Source organism: Rhinatrema bivittatum, chromosome 10, assembly GCF_901001135.1.
Source record: "Rhinatrema bivittatum chromosome 10, aRhiBiv1.1, whole genome shotgun sequence".
Classification (NCBI taxonomy): domain Eukaryota; kingdom Metazoa; phylum Chordata; class Amphibia; order Gymnophiona; family Rhinatrematidae; genus Rhinatrema; species Rhinatrema bivittatum.
In genome coordinates, this window is record NC_042624.1 from 57198085 (window position 1) to 57219241 (window position 21157).

Sequence of the window (21157 nt, forward strand, 5' to 3'; positions counted from 1 at the left end):
TCCCCCCCCCCCCCCTCAAATTCTTCTGTCTAGAGACGCCACTGATTTTCTGTGACCTTAAGCATTAGTACAAGAAGGAATAGGGAGGGGGGGCTGCTGGACAGGAACACAAATGTATTGGTCCCGGGGTGCCAGAGACCCTCGGTACGCCACTGGTATCCTTCCAGACCACAAATATATGGGGAAGTTTCATATCTTTTAATGATTCAGTAGGAGAAGTCAGGTTTGATTTTTTTTTTTTTTTTTACCCTTGAGATAATTAACCTGATTTTCTACTAACTGTCAATTCTTGTAAAAGTGTACAAATGCTATCTAGGCTAAATTCTGTGAGATCGGTAACAGGATCCAAATGTCCATGTACTCTAATATAAATATTCGAACGTTGAACATTTAGAGTAGAATGTTCCCAGAGAGTAGTTACTGTTTTTAAGGGAAGGGGTAATTTATTATGCTTTACTTGGTGGTGGGAGGAATTATTTTCTATAGATTGCAATTTTTTTTCTTTTTACCTACTTGGTATAAAACACACTGTGCCCTCCTGAATACACAGTTGTGTCTAATTTTCTTCACTGTTAAGTTAAAATAGCACATTTGTTTGTTACATTTATCTTGTGCTTCTCGCTCTGCACAAAACCAGGCTAGGCTGCCTAGTTTGGTATGAGCTGGATGTACCCTGCACTGTTTGTTGGGACAGCAGAGATAAAGGGATTGCTGGCAGCTCCTTATAAAACTTTGCGCTACCTCTCTTCTCCAAGAGCAACCTGAGGAGAAGCAGTCAGCATGACCAGCCAGTCGCAGGGCATTCAGCAACTCTTACAGGCTGAAAAACGAGCCAAAGATAAACTAGAAGAAGCCAAAAAGCGTAAGTAATGATTTTTTTTTTATATCATTATCTACTTTCTATTTAAAGTAATGAACTCCCCTAAACACTCAAGATAATAAATTAGCTTTCCTGCAGTGACCTGCTTTTAAAATGTCTCACATCTTGAAGAAATAGCAGAATAGACGTCAAAACCGAGCCATGAGCAGCACCTTCCTCCTCTGATCCTGCGGGCTAACCCTTACAACCATACTCGCCTCATGCCATGCTACAGGCAGTGTTTGCAAGAGCTAAGCATGCAACATGACGACCAACAGCTTCTATTTCTGCAAGCCTAATGTCCTTTCATTCAACGTAATCTTCCTCCTCCCTCTCCCCACGCATACATACACACACATTCTTTCAAATCCGTTTGATATCACTTACATGATTACTTTCTTTTATGCAATTTATTGTCCAAAGATTCACAAAAAGTAGTAAATAAGCAGCCTGTAAGACGTTTAAATAAATGAAATAACTAAGTGCACACTTAAAAAATAGTACATACAAAACTGATTCTTTGTGATGTTTATAGTTTGTCAGTTTTTTAAAACTCAAACACCAAAATACCATTTCTAACTATTTTTCAACCTATCAATTAGCAGCAGAGAGTTATTTTAGTTGTTGCCATGATATAGGATGCACCACATTTTTATTGTACTGTGAGATGACAACGGGACCTTGCAGAAGAGAAAGAGATCAGAAGAGAAAGAGCAGCCACCACCTGAGTCAGAAATATAAATGCAGAGCAGATACATTCTAGATATGTCTGTAGTTTGTCAGTTGCTTGAAAGTGTTTAAATACCTACAAATAGATAACTTTTGTCTACATCTGTTAATTGTAATGCAGTTTACAATTAAGTTGTTTTTGCATCAAGAAACAGAAAGTGAAAAACAAAAAAAATTCAATTACAATTAACCCTTAAAATAATGCTTTTCTTCTTCTAAAATAAATAAGTAAAGTAAAAGTAAATAAAACCAATTGCTGGCCAAGCTATTTTCTTGGATTAATTTTAATGTCTTTCTAACTCTTGAGAGTTTCTCAGGCCCCTCTGCACAGTCCCCATATAAAACATTTTGCCTGGTCCTATATTTGTGTTTACACCTGGTACAGGAAAAGCGTCCTTTAATAGGGGCTCCAGTCTGCAAACATTTGACTCATGTTACTCATATAATCAAAGTCACTTTCAACCTAGCTTCAATAAAAAAAAGATAATAAAATAAATTTGCATTACTCAGATTGGCTCATATTACCCAAGTATTCTCAGATTCAAAGAACATGAAACCACAGTGAATCTTCATATCCAAGTGTGAATATATGAATGTTTTCATCCAAACCAGCTCAAAGAGATCCAAACTTAGGGCTCTATTTACTAAGCCATATTAGGAAAGAGTGCTAGTGCCAGATTTTAAAATGGGTGTCAGCCCCAATTATAATGCCTTAATTATTAAAAGGCTTTAGAAATCCCATGTTAAAAGTGGACTTAATGTGGCTATATTACTGCCATCCCCTCCGCCTTTCACAGACTCCAGCTGCAACCTCTCTGGGCCGATTTCTCCCCACAACCTCCCTGCAGGTGCAGGGCAAAAAATACATTTCCTTAGCTTGAGGCAGTATGGATTGAAGTAGGAGGGGCAGGGAAAAAAAATGTGGTTTCATTTTTGGTTCATTTTCGGGATGATCGTTTCCCATGAATTTCGGTTCATGGAATGTTTCATTTGTTTCATTTCTATGGAAATAATGAATCAAATATTAAAAAAAAAAAAAAGTACCAAAACACAAAAATGCGGCCAAACGGTGCCTCCCATCCCCCCTGAAAAATGCTGGGGCCAGGATCCCCCTCAGACCCCACATCTAGTCAGGTAAGGATTCACCAGGGAGGCCCAGGCCCAGGCCAATAATGCGATAAGTCATCGTGACCGTGGCCTACACAAGGCCGAGGCTTTGGCTAAGGCCCAGGCCCAATGCCACAGCAGATACCTAGTCCCAGGCTGAAGCCTCGGCTTTGCGTAGGCCAAGGCCATGGTAGGTCGCCGCAATCTCAGCCTCAGCCTACCCAACACAGAGGCTTAGAAACATAGAAACATAGAAACATAGAAATGACGGCAGAAGAAGACCAAACGGCCCATCCAGTCTGCCCAGCAAGCTTCACACATTTTTTCTCTCATACTTATCTGTTTCTTTTAGCTCTTGGTTCTATTTCCCTTCCTCCCCCACCATTAATGTAGAGAGCGGTGATGGAGCTGCATCCAAGTGAAATATCTAGCTTGATTAGTTAGGGGTAGTAACCGCCGTGATAAGCAAGCTACACCCATGCTTATTTGTTTTACCCAGACTATGTTATACAGCCCTTATTGGTTGTTTATCTTCTCCCCTGCCGTTGAAGCAGGGAGCTATGCTGGATATGCATCGAAAGTGAAGTATCAGGCACATTTGGTTTGGGGTAGTAACTGCCGTAACAAGCCAGCTACTCCCAGCTTTGTGAGTGCAAATCCTTTTTTCCACATTTCCTCTTGCTGTTGAAGCTTAGAGTGATGTTGGAGCCTAGGCCGGAGATTTGGCCCCAATGATGGGGCCTCGGCCAGGACCCAATGCCTGGGCCCAGGCCCAATGCTGAAACCCAACCCAGAGGCAGGGTCCCAATGCTAACCCAGACCCAGGCTCGACTCAGACTCGGCCCATAGGCTGGGTCCTGACACCTGGCCATGGCCCAGAGGCCGACACCTGATGGCCGGGCCTTACCAGGGTCAGGCCCAGGCCTCGGAGCTCCTCTTCTTGGTCGTTTTTCTTTGGCCCTTGAAAGCCAATTGATGCCGTCCACCGGGGGAGAGCCTGAGTTAACTCCAGCGCATTCATCCCAACAGACAGTGCCATTCTGATGTACGGCATTGATGTATATCAAAATAGTGCCATCCTCAGGGATGAATGCGCCGGAGTTAATTAACTCCAGCACTTCCCCAGCAGACGGCATCAATTGGCTTTCAAGTGCTGAAGAAGAGGGGCTCTAGGCCTGGGTCTGAACCTGGGCCAAGGCTCAGGAGTCAGGACCCAGCCTCTGGGACTGAGTCCAGTCAGACATCCCGCGTCGGGCTCCAGTCTCTAGACTGGGCTTCAGTGTCGGGCCTGGGTCCGGGATGAGGCCCTGTTATTGGGACAGTCTTCAGACTGGGCCGCATCAGGCCAGGACACAGGACCCAGATCCTGGGGCCTGGGCTAAGGCCCAGACATCGGGACCTGGCCTTTGTCGGATACCTGACGAATCAGGTACATTTTTTTTATTTTGGGGGGTTTCTGCAGAGACCCTGGCATCTCGCTTGGGCTTAAGCCATGGCCACAGGTGAGGCTTCGGCTTCGGGCCTAGGTCCAACATATTAGTTTAAAACAAATCAAACATAAGGTTTGTTTTATTCGGGGGGGCCTAATTTGTTTTGGGCCCCCCTAATAAGGAGGAGCAAGAGTAAGTAACAGTGGGGGATTACAGTCCAACATGGGCTTAACTTGGAGAGATATAGATATTGGGGGGAGGAGATGAGTTGCAATTTAACTCAAAAGGGTGGGACCACATTTTGATTGATGGGGGGATTGGGGCTATCAGCCTGGAGGGAGCCATTTAATGTAAGTCAGGGTGGGTGGTGAAAGATCATGGCCCACATCAGCTGTGGAGTGTTAATGCATTAATTATGCCTTCTAAGGTATGGTTAAAGTTTTGCATCTGAAGGCAGTTTATGTCAAATTGTGGAGCTTAATCCAAACTGTGGTAATCCATTTGAATATTTAGATGCTGCTACTTAAGCCTTTGCATGTAAAATGGCTCATTTAAATTTTCTCCATATTTGGACAGGAATTTTAGCAATAATACAACTTTCTGTTGGTGGTGGTTGAGGGGGCCAGTTTTTGCAGAGTGAGACGTACAAACAGCACAGTACACCTTGGTGAAGATTTGACGTCATTTGCTGTGAGGAAAGTCTCACAAAGATGAAATTTTGTACTATGTTATAGAGTCCATCAAGCTAGGGTGAGAGAACATAGTACAAGCTTTCATCTTTCATTCTTTTTGAGAATTTCCTCACGCCAAATGTTGTCAAATCTTCACAGAGGTGTAATGTGCTGTTCGTACGTCTCACTCTGCATGAAAAACTGGCCCCTAAACCACCACCAACACCTCACCTCGAGCTATTAAATAGTTGCACACTATGAGGGCCTCCCCAGAGGCGCTCTCTCTCTAGTTCACTTCATCCCTCTCCCCTCCCAAGCCCAGAAATGGCCAAAATGCAATTCAAAAAGTTTATCGTGAATTGCGTTACAGCAGTTTCAGTCATTTCGCTCAGCTTAGTGCCAGGAAAAAAGGTGTAGTTATTTCTGCATTAAAATCGTGCAATAGCATGCATTATGCTGTCACATGGTGTGATACTGCCCCTCATTTCCATAAATCCCACCCAAACTCCTCGCTAATCCTGCCCCTTCCCAAAATTTGCATTCACACCATGCGCTAGCATTATCGCATACGTTAATGCCATAACGCATTTTGATGAATGACCCTATAGGTTTTCAGATGAAAATTGTCCCAAATCTAGCAGGTCAAAATTTGACTCCTCTAGATTTGGTGGGGCTGAGTTACCCAGCTAAACATTAGCCAATTAGGGCTAAAAATGAACCCTAACTAGCTAAGTCTTCTTCCACTTGCTGCACATAACCATCTGAGGGGTGGGTGGTGTTCAGCCAGTCCCCCATAGAATCTCCACCCCTCCTGGGCCAAAAGCTATTTTTATGTGGGGAACTGGTAGCCTCTCTTCCCCATGGAATCTCCCTCATGGCCTAGAAGTTAAAGGTACAAGAGGAGGCTGACAGCTACCCATGGAATCCCCCCTCCCTGTTCAAAAGTTAATGTTGTAGAGACCATTCTCACCTTCCATCTGCCCACCTGGAATGTCAAAGAGCCTTTAAGCGTCCCAACTCTCATCCTCCCTCCCTCTACAACCCTCCACCACAAAAAAAGCCGGGAAGACAGACTTACAGTGCTCCTGGCTTGGTGTCCACTGTTGGTCTGACCTAATTTCATTTCCAGGCCTGCTCAGAATTTAACCAGCTATGTTTAGCTACCTAGGGAAATAGTGGTGGCTAATTTTAGCTGGTTAACGTAGTAGTTAGAGCAGCAGTCTGTGAGGCAAGGAAGCCAGGGTCCCAATCCTGCTGCTGCTCCTTGTGACCTTGAACAAATCGCTTTACACTCCATTTTCTCACATACAGACTTAGGGCCTGATTTACTAAGCCTTTTCTCCCATTCTTTTTCTATCAGTAAAATGCTCAGTAAAAGAGGTCCTGAGACTTTGTAAACCCCCTGCAGATAGGGAAATACGGTACCTATAGCAGAATGTAATCCACTTTGAAGTGTCACAAAATATGGAATATAAATTTAAAAAGTTTTATCTTAAATTCTCACAGGCTTTGATTTAGCCAGCTAGATCCTTACTTAGGTGGCTAGATCACTTTGAATATTGACTTCTATGTCTTTTCATTAATTTTTGTGTAGCAAAATTCATTTTAAACCTCAAAATCTCACAAATTCGGTTTGATAATATTAAAAATACAACCTAAGAGCCAAATCAGTGCATTAGGAGCAACAAATTCAGGGGATAACATTCAATGAAAGTCTTTCAGCGCCACTCACAGCTTCAAAGCTGTGCGTCTTTCTGAGCCCAATGCGTTCATTAAAATAGTAGTATGCCCACGTCACATCTGAAGTATACTGCTGGAACCACTTTAGCAAATGGCAGTTCTAACCAGGGATATGGGAACATCTTTACAGGAGATTCATCAACTAATCTACTGAAAATACAGATGTGTAAGTTTGTTGGGCTCATTCACAAATGTTTTGTGTTTGGGTTTTTTTTTAATAGACATGAGACCATTAATAACAAAGTTTTTGGTGGATCTTTGATACTCTACCAGGCAAAAATCCAGCCAAAATCCGTTGTGGCTTTCTATGGATTGACCGAGGGACTATGACGTGAAAATCTGCTGGATTTTCTCCCTGGATCCATGTTTGGTTTGTTTTTTTTTTGTTTAACTGTGATTAACTCATGTTGCAACTGCATTAAGGCATTAAATAGGCCCCATGGTCAAAAATTCCAGAACAGAGAGAACTGGTCAGAAAATGGTCTGGAATTATCCCTGTTCAGCTTGGAATTAGCTCAGACAATGCAAGGTTTCCTCCAATCAGGCTCTGTATACAAAACTCCCCTCCCCAGGATAGATGGGATCCAGCTTCAGCCCTAACTGGTGCATCTGTCCCATCTTCAGATTCATTTCTTTTGCTCAGTGACTGCTGTATATTTTCTCATATATGAAGCCATATATGAGAGCATTATGTTTTCTCTTTTCTTATCTGTCCTACATCTTGTGCCCTGGTCTACCTCCTGGCTCTGTTGTTTAGTCTGTACACACAGCTCATCTCAGGTCCCCTCACTGGCAGAGTGCACTAGCTTCAGGGCAGTTCTCACTGGTTCCTAGCAGCAGCTACTGCTCGTGGCTTGGGAGGAAGCAGACAATGCTGCAAAATAACCTGTCGAACCAGTACGGTCAGTGCTAAGGTGCACTGTCCGTCTTCCAATATAAACTGCAACTAAAGACCATTGTGCCTTACCAGACTAATCCTCAGCAGAGGATTATGCCTCTTTCATATAAAAAGGAAGGTGGCCAAATTTGCTTCCCCTTATAATCAAGACCTTACTTCTTTGCAAGTATGTTACATTAGGTATAGGCCTTTTTGCCTGAATCAATCTCCTCTATGCAAAGACCTAGTCCTTTGTAAGCTGATCTATTTTACACATAGGGTGAAACTAGGTTAGACTGAAACTAGACCCAAATCAAGGTTCACTGCACTTTTTATATATCTCAGTTTTAATCTTCTTCCCATAAATGTGATCAATTTGCTGTAAACTCCCCCCAAATATTGCAAATTTGGTTGACATTTCCTAAAGAAGGTCAACAGGTACATCCTCTGGCTTATTAAACTAAGAAGCAGATGGGAACCATGTGAAGATAGCAGGGAGAAGGCTTTATGCTCAGCTGAGCGAGTACTGGAGGGCCCAGCAAGCTCTCAGAGACCCTTATGGAGGGCCGCAAGCATCTCGGCTAGTCCCAGTCAATGCATTTCTTTCCTGGGTAAAGGAAGTGGCTAGATTTGCATTTTTAAAATAAAACTTATGCTGTGCAGAGGAGGATGACATTCAAAAATCTGTCAGTGAGGAAGACATTCCCCTGCTCATTTATACCAACATTTGACCAGTTAGCAGATGGCCATGTGGTTGTTTTACCATGTATTGTCCAAATTATGTAATTTTTATATTAATTTTTTGTTTTACTATGAATAGTTTCATTTTTGTGTTCATTCTTGATGTACACTAACATGAACTGTGGAAAAACAGAAGGAAGTCAAAGAAATAGCTGATGTCCTTGGCAAATTCTTAGATCTAGAGATCATTCCATTTATATTTAAATTCAGTAGATTTATAAAGGGGCATGCTTGGCATTTTCTATTTTCTGGAAAACACTGACTTCTCAACCAAGCCAGTAACATGGGTTTTAAGGAAATTTTAATTTATAATTTTTTTCTCTGTTGCAATGGGTAATTTACTGGTGTTTGGTATCATGCTTTTTCTAGCTAAAATGTTTTAAACAGTGCTATAATTAATTTGTGGGCAAAACTTTCAGTTTAAGATATGCTTAAACATTTTTAAAGAAATTATTTAAGGCATCATGCCATATGCCTCACTTTATAGATTGTGCAGCTGCCATAGGAGGGCACCTGAAAAGGTGCCTGTGTTTAACATGCCAGCTGTTTCACAGTTTCCAAAAAGGTTTTTTTAAAGCTGCTTTAGTATAATAGGATGCAGAACTTTTAATAAACCTACACATCCAGTCTTGAATATGGATTTGAAAAAGTGAAACATGCTGAAGCACAGTAGCACATTTTTAGATCCTGCTGAAAAATAAGCAAAGTTCTTTGATGAAAGTAAAAGCTTTCCCACAGCAATCTTATGTACATTGATTCCTCTGGTAAGTGTCCTGCCAACCTTACAATATACGGAGGCAGCTTCTAACAAATGTTTTCATTTGGCTATATCTGATGTTAGGACTTTAAATGGGTGAAGCCGTTTGATTTGAAATCAAAACTAAGAAGATTTCAGCCCAGCTCAAGTTAAAGAAAAAATACTGGATTTCCAACAAGATCTAGAGGAAAACTCCTACAAATGTTTACATCTTGAATCTTGGGCAAATTCATAGAACTCCACAATAGGTTTTGTTTAGGTACCCTGGCCAAGTTCTACAGATCCAACCCAGACTTTGCATTAATTGCCTTATTTCTTGAAAACATAGTTTTGTAAACCAGCTCAAGCATCCTACACAGTATTTGCACTTTTGGTGAATTAGTTCATAAACTTGTTATAAAGATGTTTCCACATCCTCAGTTAAGGTCTCTGCGGTTTGGTGAAGTATTTCCACCTGTGATGTGTGCATATATTTGGGTCCTGAAAGAGACATTCCTAGGCTGTGTGAGCAGCTATGCCAGATTTTCATTGTAAAATGTTATTCCCTGGATTTTTTTTTCACTGAAGTACTGATTTGGTTCTTGGATTGTTCTTTTCTGAAATCATCAACCCAAATTTGTGAGAAGCAAAAATATATATATACATTTGCCTTAAGCACTGAATGGAAAGAAAGTCATTTTGTAATGAAGTCCACAGTATTTTAATGTCAGTGTGTCACAGGACAGAAGGGGTTTTCTTCTGTCTTTTGACTTTCAAAGGATTCCATGATTTTCATTCAGCAGTTGTAACCGGCTGTTTTGTCCATCATTATCTGTAAAATCAGAGTAATGTATTTTTACATGGCACATATATGAAATCACTCAAAATAGAAGGCATACAAAACCTACCCTTCCAGTATGGTGAATTAAAAACAGTGCTATCAAAAACAAAATTTAAGTGTCTTAAATCAAAGGAGAACAATACAACATGGGACAACATGTGCAGCAAAGCAGTTCCTATAAATTCATCAGTAACTGTCCTCACCGGAACTTTATTAAGGAGTATATCCCCTGTAGGCCAAAGGAATGTACCATCTGCTTCCAGCACCTCCACTAGAGCTTGCTTCAATGGTCCATTCCAGCTTTCTTATTGGTGAGTGACCCTCAGTGCGGTAGGAGTTGGTTGGAAGTTGAGAGCAGAAGGAGCTTCTCCCCTGCTTAAGACCAGCAGGCCGAATGCCTTGGTGTTGGATCAGAAAATATTTGCTAGTTAAGGGATCAGTCAGTACCATGGGACCTGAAGGTTAATTCTTCTCTCCAGTGAAGAAGTCACACCCCAGAGAGCTGAAAGAACGAGTCAGGAACTCAGCCCTAGTATTGTGCGTGGACCCTTCTACCTAAGAAAGAAAAATGAGATACTTCGCAGCTGACGTGCAGTGATAACACAGACTTACTCAAAGATTTATCATCATCATCTATCAATTCAGTCCAGTACCCTGGCCTGATGTGGTCTGCTTTTTGAGCTAGTGTCTGCCTCAGAGGCCTGCACTCTCACGTCATTCTCTGTTTTCTTGCACCCTCTTTCCTACTCCCCTCATTTGTCCCCCTCACTCTGGAGTACACAACTCAGCCCCACTCCTTTTGCCCTGACTAGAAATGGCAGGTCATTTGAGACATCCATTTTCCTTCCAATTGCTTGAAGAAACAAATTCTTTGGTATAGAGCTGTACACAGAGCTCATTCGGTTCTTCTGGAATCTGAGAAGAGGGAAAGCTTTAAGGGTGGACAGATTAGGGATTTGAAGAGACAGTCAAGAAAAAAAATTAGTCTTAGACAGGTGTGTTGTGTAATATTCTTGTACTATTAACAATAAAGATTTTTTTTTAGAAGTTACTAGTGTGAAATAAACAGTACCTTAGTTCATGTCTCGCCTATATTGGACTAGTAAAATTCCTTTAATCCCACCGCAAAAGACCCCCATAATCCTCTCTAGAGAGTCACGATCCCTTTCCCTATCTAGGGCCACTGTTAGACATACTGAAGCCTAGGGCAGAAACTAAGACATGGACCCGACTATTGGCAGGTGCCCAGCTCTAGCTCTGTGACATCACTCAGCTTTGGCAAGGGAGTCACTTCTGGTGCTGTGGTCCAGGTGACTGCCTTGCTTGCCTGCCTCCTCCCTGCTCCTATCCCCACCACCTCACTCTAGTCATCAGCTAAACAGAGTATCTGAGGCAAATGTCAACCACCATGTAATCTCCATTACAGCTGCCTTAACAAGGGGAACCAAGATCTGAGCTGGAACATGAACCAGACAACAGCATTGCACATTAAGGTGCTAATGTACTAAGCTGCAATAAAACAGGACCTGGGAGGTGCAGGGGGTGGGATCACTGGCGAGGGGGAGGACATTTAAAAAAAAAAAAAAAAAGTGGCATCCTGAGGGTAGTTTGGAAATTGCAATAGGGTGGAGCAGTTAGGACCAAAGGGGACTTGTCTTTTGGGTATGCTGGCTCCAGACCTTTACTCACCAAGAGGGTGGAGAAAGGGGGCCTGGGCCTCTTTCTCACTCACTGAGAAATCTGGCAGGCACATTAAACTGCCAATGTTTTTGGGAGGAAAATTTGCTACATCTCTTGAGGCATAGCTAACATTCCAGGAATAATGCAACTTAAAGTTTATTGTGAGCTGTGCTATTCCATTTTAATATCAATGATCTGCTTGCATGCATCTACATACAACAGCTCATAAATTTGCATGCATTGTACCCAATTTGTTTTTTGCTAGAAATAGCATAAGACCTCTAACACATGGTCACAGCTTAATAAATAGGGGCCTAGATAATTCAAAATGGTTCCTCATAAGCATCTAAATATCAGAGTGCATTAGCAAGCCATCGCTGCCATTTGTTTGATTACTCATGCATTTATTTTTGAAAACAGGAAGAACTGGATGCTAAGAGTTATAGCTCGGTCAAAAAGACCAAAGGGAAATAACAAAAGTAGAAACAGAAATCCTAAAACGCAATATCTGATATGAGACTGAACTAAGAAATAAATTCATTTCTCTCTCTCTCTGCTCAGGTAAAGGAAAACGACTAAAACAAGCTAAAGATGAAGCCATGGCAGAAATAGACCAATACAAGTTGCAGCGAGAGAATGAATTCCGACGCATTCAGTCATCCGTAAGTGCCATGGTCGCGGAGTAAAACGGCAGGAAGATAAACAAGAAGGAATAGCGCCGATGTGAATGGGCCGGTTCTGTTATCACTGCTACGTCCTTCAGCTCACTGGTTGAGGCCTCAGAAGCAGGGCTGAGATTTGCACATCTGCAAGGAAAGCTTGGTCCTACGGCGCTGGGGGCATGGGCGTTCTCCACTTTTCAGGCCACTTTTTTTTTTTTATCTGTATCACACCAGTAAGGGGGTGGGAGGGGGAACAGTTTCCAAACTGTCTGCACTAGTCCAGGGACCCTTTTTAACCACAGGCTTTGCACCATTTTTCAAACAGCAAGTCTGCACGTAGGTTTCACGGTGAAACTTATGGGGGCCGGGAGGGGGATAAAGTAACAGTGGGACATTTGCAAGTTCGTTTTTGTGTGCATAGGTTTTTAATGGAAAATAGCCCACGGAAGCTAGAAGTCATGATCTATGCATATTTTCTGATTCCCCCCCCCCCCCCCCCCCCCCCCCAAAAAAAAATCTCATCCCCCTCTGTCCCGGTAGACCTCGCCCAGAAGTACAACACGCATACTTTTAGCAGTGTTGAGGGAAGGAAGATTTTTTTCTGACAACTTATTTACATGCATAGATTGCTGTTTACCTGTGTGAATGGCTTTGGAAACTGAACTCCCAATACACAATGTTTAGATGTCAGAACCAGGCTTGCTCCATGGCTCTAGTGGCAAATAGACTGTGAAAGCCTGAAGTCCTTCCCTTCAGCTGGGGCTGGATTTACAGAGGTCCCAAGAGAGTAAAAGGAGACAACGTCTTGCAGAAGGAGTTCTCAACCCAGGACATTCCCAGCCAGTCAGGTTTTCAGGCGATCCACCAGATAGATCAGCATACAGTGCAGGCGGTGCATACAAATGTATCTCATGGTTATTCATTGTGGATCGGCTGAAAACCTGCCCGGCTAGGTGTGACTCTGTGGACTGGGCAGAGAATGCCTGGTTTACCCCAGTTCTCAGGCGCCCTCTCTTCCATCACCTCCCAAAAGTTAACATTCATTCAATGATGCACACAGTTTCATGCTGTGCATGCAAGGGAGTTCAGTGAAAAGGCCTGAAGGTAAATTCATATGCTGCAGTTTCTTTAAAAAAACTGGTCCTAGATACTTCAGTCAAGACAGTCAAAAAGTACATTCATACACAGAAAAACAAAACAGGGAAGAAAATCACATTTTTTTGTGTTTCTAAAAATCAGACCATGGGATCTGTTTTGATTTCTTACCTTCTTGTGCATCACACATTTATATCTTGTGGCACATGAGAGATGATGCAGTTTTAAAAGTCCTGTCTGCCTGTCTGACAAATAATTCAGGAAACTGCATCCAGAAAGAGAATTTACAGTAGAATGCATTAGAGACGAGGCCTCCCAGTTTTCTGTGATTCCATGATTACCAGCAGCCACCTCCGAATGTGCCCCCTTCCCCGCAGAATCACAGGAAACTGGTCCCTCAGCAACTGGTGGAGTCACCCCTCCCCCCTAAATCCCCTACTCTTTCTGCTATGGCCTCAACTCTGCCCCTGGCGCCCTGTCACCCAGCTGATGGACCTCATCCCCTACTGAGTTTGCCAGTGCTAGTCTGCTCTGCTTCTAGTGCTGACCCTTGCAGAGCTGGCAGTATTTCCTGGTCTTGTAAACCAAAAGAACAGGAAATACTGCCAGCACTATCCAACAGTGTGCTATTAAGAACAGTGCTGTGCTAGCAGGATTACAGCGGGGAGAAGTTTCATGTTTAATAAGACTTACCGCTTGCTATCCTACAAATTCTTACAGGTCAGTTTTCAAGGGAGTTGTGCATGTAAATGTAGCACTATTGTAAATTGTCAAAAGCCCACTTAACACAGGCAGGGTGTGTTTATACATGTAAAACCCAGTTTTAAGCATGCATACTTTTGAAAATCAGGCCCTTAGTGAGGCTCAACAGTACAATGATATTTAATCAGAATAAGTGCATATAATCTCAACGTAACAAAAAAATAAAATTAAACAAAAATGTAAATAATTATATAAACCAACACAACACATTACTGCCATCAAAAGAAGGGAGGCTGAGGGAGAAGGAGCTGCATGGAGAGGGCGTGCAGGAGAAAAGGGAAACGAAAGGAGAAGCGGAAGGAGAAGGGGGAAGGAAGCAAAGACGTGGCACAGAGAGAGGGCACAGGAGGTACACGGAGGGAAGATACCGATGAAGTGAAAGTGGACAGAAGAGGAGCACGCAAAGAGGATAGAGGGCGAGAGAGAAGCAGAAACTGAATATAAGGAAAGGAGCAGAGGCAGACGTAGTCTCAGGTAGTCATGGAAGTAGTAAAGAAAGGGAGAGAGAAATAAGAAATTACATATATAGTGCAGATTGGAAAAGATGTTTAAAGGGCCTATGTTCTGAAGGGCATTTCACATTTTGTGTTTATGGGATAAGGTTTACTACATCTGGCTCTGAACAGTGAAATGAGACCCAGAAACAGATGTCAGCAGAAAAAGACCATTGGCTCCCCCTAGTCAAAGAATTGTTTTTTGTTTTTTAATTAAAATGCACTTTTTTGCACAAATTAAGCAAAATAAATCATACATTTAATCATGTAAATATGCCACAGAATTGTCACAGTATCTGCAAACGCCGCCTCACAATGTTCTTCTTAGCTTAACAGAGTAACATCGTAACGGAAGGTAAAGACCACCAAAATGGCCTGGCCTGGCCAGTCTCTGTTCAGATTCCCCAAGTGCTTCATTTCCATTTTCCTGTGGTGTGGGGGCACCTTACTTATAGCTATGTGGTCTCTGACCAGATAAGAGAGTGGAACATAAAATGGCTTAGAAAACAAAAAACAGTCCTGTTGAGGCTATAAACATCTTCCATTCCTCAGTTCATGCAGTGCGAATCCCTTGTATTTTATAAAGCAGGCCCACAGATCCCAGAAGCCAGGCCAAGTTCAGGGCTTTTTCCCTGGAAAATAAGGGTGCAGGCAGTCACATGTAAGGCCCTTCGAGAGGGTAGGATAGGAAAGTGCAACCACCCAGAGCCCTGCCCTCCCGTAACTGATCAGAGAACCTATGAAATGAAAGCATTACAAACCTTGCACGTGACCCTAGAACACCAACTGGGAAACCAGAACAAGCTGGCCTGCCACAGATCGCTACCCAGAAACTAGACACTAGCAGAATACCTCACCTCGATCACACGCAGGCCGATGCAGAACGGTGAGCGCACCGTTTAGCCCCCGTTTGACCGTGCATTTTAGACGCGCTATTATTTATTACCCCTTATATGCAAATGCACTTTAATGAGCCTATTACTCACCCGAAATACAGAAAGTAAAATGTGCAGCCAAGCCGCACATTTTACTCTCAGAAATTAACGCCTGCCCAAAGGCAGGCATTAACCATAGACGACACCAGGTAAATGTACAGAAAAGCAGAAAAAACTGCTTTTCTGTATATCCTCCGACTTAATATCATAGCAATATTAAGTCGGAGGTCCCAAAAATTTAAAAAAAAAAAAAAAAACTTCTTTAAAAAAACAAAAACATCTGCCCGCCAGTCAGCGTGTTCGAAAACAGACGCCAGTAAAATTAAACATCCATTGTCGAACCCGCTGACAGCTGCCGCTTCCACTAATAAGCGGAATTAATTAGCAACAGCCCTAATTTAAATACAGAATCGCGCGCCCAGGAGAGGTGCCTGGGCACGCATTGGGAGAGCCAGCGCTCAACATGGAGCCCCGGCTCTCCCGCGGGTTTTTTTTTTTAATCGGCCTGATTGACAAAACATGAATGGACCCTCACCAAATACAGAATAACTGACTACAAATTCTGAATAGAAATAAGCAGACAAAACCTGAACTGGTAACCCCAAGGTGGCAGACTCTGCACGCAGTGCAAAACTGGAGAAGTAAGAAGCATTTCTTTCTGTACTGTGAAAAATGCAGTGAGGTTGCACATTCGTATTTCTGAATTTCATTTTCTATCACTGTATTTTTCGTTTTTTGGGGGGGAGGGGCACATTCATATGTTCCAAGGCTGATATATTTGAATCACTAAACCAAAAGGAAAAGGTTTTGTTTTACCTTTGCTGTCTGGATAAATGAATGACGACTGGGGCTCAGCAGCCAGAACATATCACTTCCCACCCCCCCCATACCTTCTGGCTCTTCCCTCCCCCACTCCCATCCCCACCCTTCACGGGGTTCTTTCTGTCTCTCCTCCCTCTTCTAAGATGGTAAACGGAATCCCTGGTTCTTTCCCCAGAGCATCCCTCCCCTCTTCTCTACCCCATTTCCCTGCCCAAGCAGCAGTCTAGTCCCCAAGTCCTTTCTCTGCACAGAAGACAGGACACATCGAGGGGTGGTGTAGGCAGCTCCAGATACATTTTTTTTTTGGGGGGGTGCAATTCAAGCAGTGGCAGTAAAGATGCCAGTACTCGCACATCCCCCCCATGAAAAAAAAAAAAAAAAAGCCCTGGCTAAATCCAGACATAAGTGATTCCTGACCACTACATGCATGAGAATCTGACAGGCATGCTAAATATGAAGATTTAAAAGAGACAGCTTGTCACTAAATAAGAACCACCCCCTTTTTCATGTAAGATTTGTTTCATGAAGAGTTCTCATTTAAACCTGTGAAATAGTGTCTAAGGGTCTTAGCAGGCTCAAGCTTTGCCCTCAGAAACCATTCTGAAAGCTTCACCTGTTTATACTAGAAACTGGCGTGGCCTTCATCTGGCAGGACTGCAACAGGCAGTGTTCAGACGTATCCTTTGTACTACTCACAGGTATTTGTTTTGACTTTGTAGATCATGGGTTCTCAAGGTAACCTTGCTGTCAAAGTGGAAGAGCAAACTGCAGCCAAAAGCCAAGCCCTCTCTGGTAACTACAAGTCGAATCGGGAAAAGGTGACGACAGAACTTTTGGACATGATCTATGAGATCAAGCCCGAAATTCATACAAACTACAGAAAAACTATGTAAAGCCCTGCTGAGCTGTATCAGTTTAAAGCTAGTTTTGTGTCCTGCCACAACAGTTGCATTTCTAAATCTGTTTGTGATAAGTCAATTTAATGCACCAGAAACAGGATTGACCGGCAGAGACTGGAGATGCTCAGATATGTTCCCTTGCATGGCATGCCCAGATGTTGAAAGCAGTATACCATAGTTCTGTCCCCCCCCCCAGAGAAAGTTGTACTGGGCTATCATTCTTATTTATACGGGAGGGTCAAGAGAAGACTCTCAGGACAAGTAATTGCGTAAATCACTTTTAATAAAATTAAAAAAAAAAAAAGGTTTCTTACAGCTATTCAGTAAGCTTATTTAAATCCTTTACACATTCAATTCCTATAGCAAATCAGGTTTTATATAAAGTTTTGGAATATTTTGAAGTTTAAATGTGTACAATACAGGAGAATTAAATATGCTTGTTGGGCAAGGCATTTATTGATCCCCCACCTTCTGTACACACTGAGTACACAGATGACTGAATATATTGATTAATAAGGAAAATCCTTATTTTATAAATATTTCACATTTCTGATTTGTCTTAAACAGTACTTTATAATTTGCTCTAAATATAAATGCTTTTTAAAAGGACGTGTGGAAACATTGTGCATGCGCAGAGTATGACATCAGCACAAACTAACGGTAAGAAACCAACAAGGTCTTCACACTTCAATTGTCACATTGTCTTATTTGAATACTCTCAAATGCTCATTTGCCCCAGGCCTCATAGGAATCAGGGAGGAAAACGCCACAGAAACAGTCACATATTACAGCCAGTAAACAAACCTACGATGCCTTAATCTATAGTGCATGAGGAACTGCTGGCATGCAAGGCCAAAAGGAAACCAACACTGGCTTCCATCTACACATTCTTTATTTCTCCATCCTTCACTCACAACTGGCCTGTCCATGAGGAAACTGCATTCACAGGACCTTGGCCTTCCCATAACACACCGTGCAATCCTCAACCCCATGTATTACTGTCATGGCCTCTCTACTCAAAACCCCCTTCCAAACATCAACCCAGACCAGCATGTCTGAGGGCATTGGTGCTTCATTTTCTATGCATAAGTCGTCAATTTTCCTTAAGCCACTTGGCAACAATTTAGGGAGTGAAATTGTAGCCTGTTGAATTTAAGGTTAATTTTCAGCTAAACCGAGTTTGCTAGATCTGAGACTATAAATTAGACCAAGTAAATTTAGCCAGCTATCATTAGATGGGTAAGTAACAACTGACTGTAGCACTGAAAATTTAGCTGGCTAAAGCCCTGGAGATATCTCGACCCTCTCTTCTACTCCTGAATAAGGATGTGCAGGGAAAAAAAATGTTGTTATAATGTTTCGGTTCATTTTCAAGAGATTTTTTTTCCCCATGAATTTTGGTTTGTGGATTGCTCGATTCATTTCATTTGTGTGAAGAAAACGAATAAAGCAATTTAAAAGAAAAAAATGGCCAAAACAAGAAAACAAACCCTCACTCCAACCCTCCTGGAAAAATGCCAGGGCCAGGATCCCTCCCAGCCCCCACTTACCTAGTTTGGTAGGGATCTACTGGCTCAGACTAGACCAAAGCCTCTGACCCACGTAGGCTGAGGCAGATCACCACAGCCCCAGCCTATATCAAAGTGGCGCTCTCTATTGAGTGAATGCACCAGAGTTATTTAACTCCAGCGTGACTCCCAATGGATGTAGTCATTGAGCTTGCGAGAGAAGAAAGAAGAGGATGCGTGAAAAGGAACACCCAGGCCTGGGCCTGACCTCACCCACGGCATCAGGCCTGAGTCCGGCCCAGCATCCAGACCTGGCCTTCGGGTCAGGTCATGGCATCGGGCCTGGGTCCAGGCCCAGGCCTAGGCCAAGGCTCTGGTGTTGGGACCCAGCCTTCAACAGATACCTGACAGATCAGGTAAGGCTCTTTTTTGTTGGGGGGGGGGGGGGGGAGTTTTGGGATTTGGTTTTTTTTTTTATTTTCAAGTTGCTCAGCCAAGGCCCCAGCTTCAGGCCTCCACTGAGACCCCAGCATCACGATCAGGCCTAGGCTGCGGTCCTTGTTTTGAGCCTCACCTAGGGGATAAGCCTTAACCCTGCTTTTGGCCTTGGCCTATGCTATAGGCAAGGCCCCTAATCTTTGGACCTAGACCTAGGCCTGATGCACTTGTTTTAAGATGAACCAAATGAATAAGGTTCATTTCATTCTGGGGGCCCCCAATTTTGTTTGGGGATCCCATGAATGAAACAAGTTAGCCTTATTAGTCATGTTTTGCACTTTCGTTTTAAACAAATACACATTCCTACTTCTGAAACCACCATGAGGAAACCACATCTCCCACTACACCAGGCAGTTACCCTTCCTCCCATTTCCTGAAGCCACCATCCCTTCTTTCCCCAAAGTACCAGCAAAAAATCTCCAATCAGCCCAGAACAGCTACTGCCCTCCCTCCCCTGAAATGCCAACTGCCAAAATCCACTAGACTGCCTAATTTTTGAGGAGATACATTTAGACAGCCTAGTGAAACTAGGTAGCTAAATTCGGACCAATCAGCAGGGGTAAACGTTAAAGGCTTTGATTAATCTGGCAAAATCATTTGCATATTCATCCTAGAGTTCTATCACTGTATCATCTACCTATGTCCCCATTAGTCATGCCATTATAAGTTTTGCTATCATTCATTCCGCTTCTGATAGGGAATGATGGGAATTGTAGGGCTGAGCAGTTGATCTGGGCGGGCAGTCTAGATAGGCTGTATGGTCTTTTTTTGGTGTTATGTTTCTATGTTAATATCACCTTACCACTTTCTTAAACATATGCATCATATGGACTGGGAAAGTACTTAACGGAACAGGAAGCCCTGCTCAACTTACTTTATACAGATCTGTACAAGGATACTGCAGGCATTAAGACATTTTGGCAAACATGGCATGCACAAAGAAATGGAAATATCTAGAGTTGGGAGAGTAACAGGTGCCACTAACTCATACTGCCCTATCTGTAAAACAGCAGCTCTAAAATAGGGAAATGTATTTGTTCCTGTAATGTGACCTTTGCTATACTAGATAAGGACCATTGAAATGGATTAGTAGTGCCACACCTATAAACGAACTATAAAATCATTAGTATCACATGATAATGGTCCTTGCCTAACTGACCACAAGCATGACGACATCAGCCAGCAACAGAATCACAAGGCCACATATCCTGCAGTTGTTCCTCCTGCGAATCTAGTACTGGGACACTGGAAGAGATGTCCTGGAGAATCTCTCCTCCCACTCATGTAAGAGATACCCTAGAGCTCAAAACAGATTGTTGAGGTTAACAAACATTTTTGATGTGCCTGTTTGCTGGGACAGTGAGTGTAAAAGATGTTGGATATAGATCAAGTGAAAAGGTTTGGTACAGCAGGTACTAAATATGGCGACATTTTTGTATGTGATCTTGGAGAAACCTCAGAAATACTACTGATTCAGGGCAACTAACAGGAGCTCTAAAGTATGAGATGGGATACATCTTCCATTTGCTGCTGCTCCAGTGACTGCAAGAGAGCCCAGAATGGAGCAGTAGCCTAGTGGTTAGAACACTAGCTGGGAAGCAAAGTTTGAATCCCGCTGCTCTTACAGAAGATTTGGGGTAGAGAGGGAAGTACAACTGAAGATCATCCTCAGACTTACACTATCTGTGAAAAGTGTATTAGTCTACTAACATATCAGCAAAACACAGAACAAATGACCTTAGGCCCCCATAACGCAACTTGTAAAGGATTGGCCCATAACCTGTACAGCAGCAGGAATCTAGCCTGGCTCACCTTAAATGCCAGAGAGCAAGAATGCTCTGTTGGGAGGACCCTGCCGTGCAGGAATAAGAGTGCAGGCTCAGCAGAGAACAGACAGACTCCAAGTCTCCAAGAAAAGGAAGCTCCTGTCACATCTCTGTCCTAAAGTGAAGCTGTGTGAGCTATACTGCTGTTCATGTTGTGAATAAAGCTAGAATCTTTAAGAAGAAGGCTGGAGTCAATGTTGCTTATGTCGCCAACCAAAGAAGTTTACTCAGCTATCCCACATATG

At 42.8% G+C, this 21157-nt stretch overlaps 1 protein-coding gene across 1 annotated transcript; it reads left to right on the forward strand.

Annotated features, from left to right (window-relative positions):
* The first annotated feature begins 694 nt into the window (after positions 1–694).
* Positions 695–17633, forward strand: ATP6V1G3 (ATPase H+ transporting V1 subunit G3). Its single transcript, XM_029618771.1, has 3 exons — positions 695–862; positions 11973–12073; positions 16901–17633. Exons 1-3 carry the CDS (start codon positions 781–783, stop codon positions 17072–17074), a joined length of 357 nt encoding a protein of 118 aa, XP_029474631.1. The 5' UTR covers positions 695–780; the 3' UTR covers positions 17075–17633.
* Positions 17634–21157: the final 3524 nt, after the last annotated feature.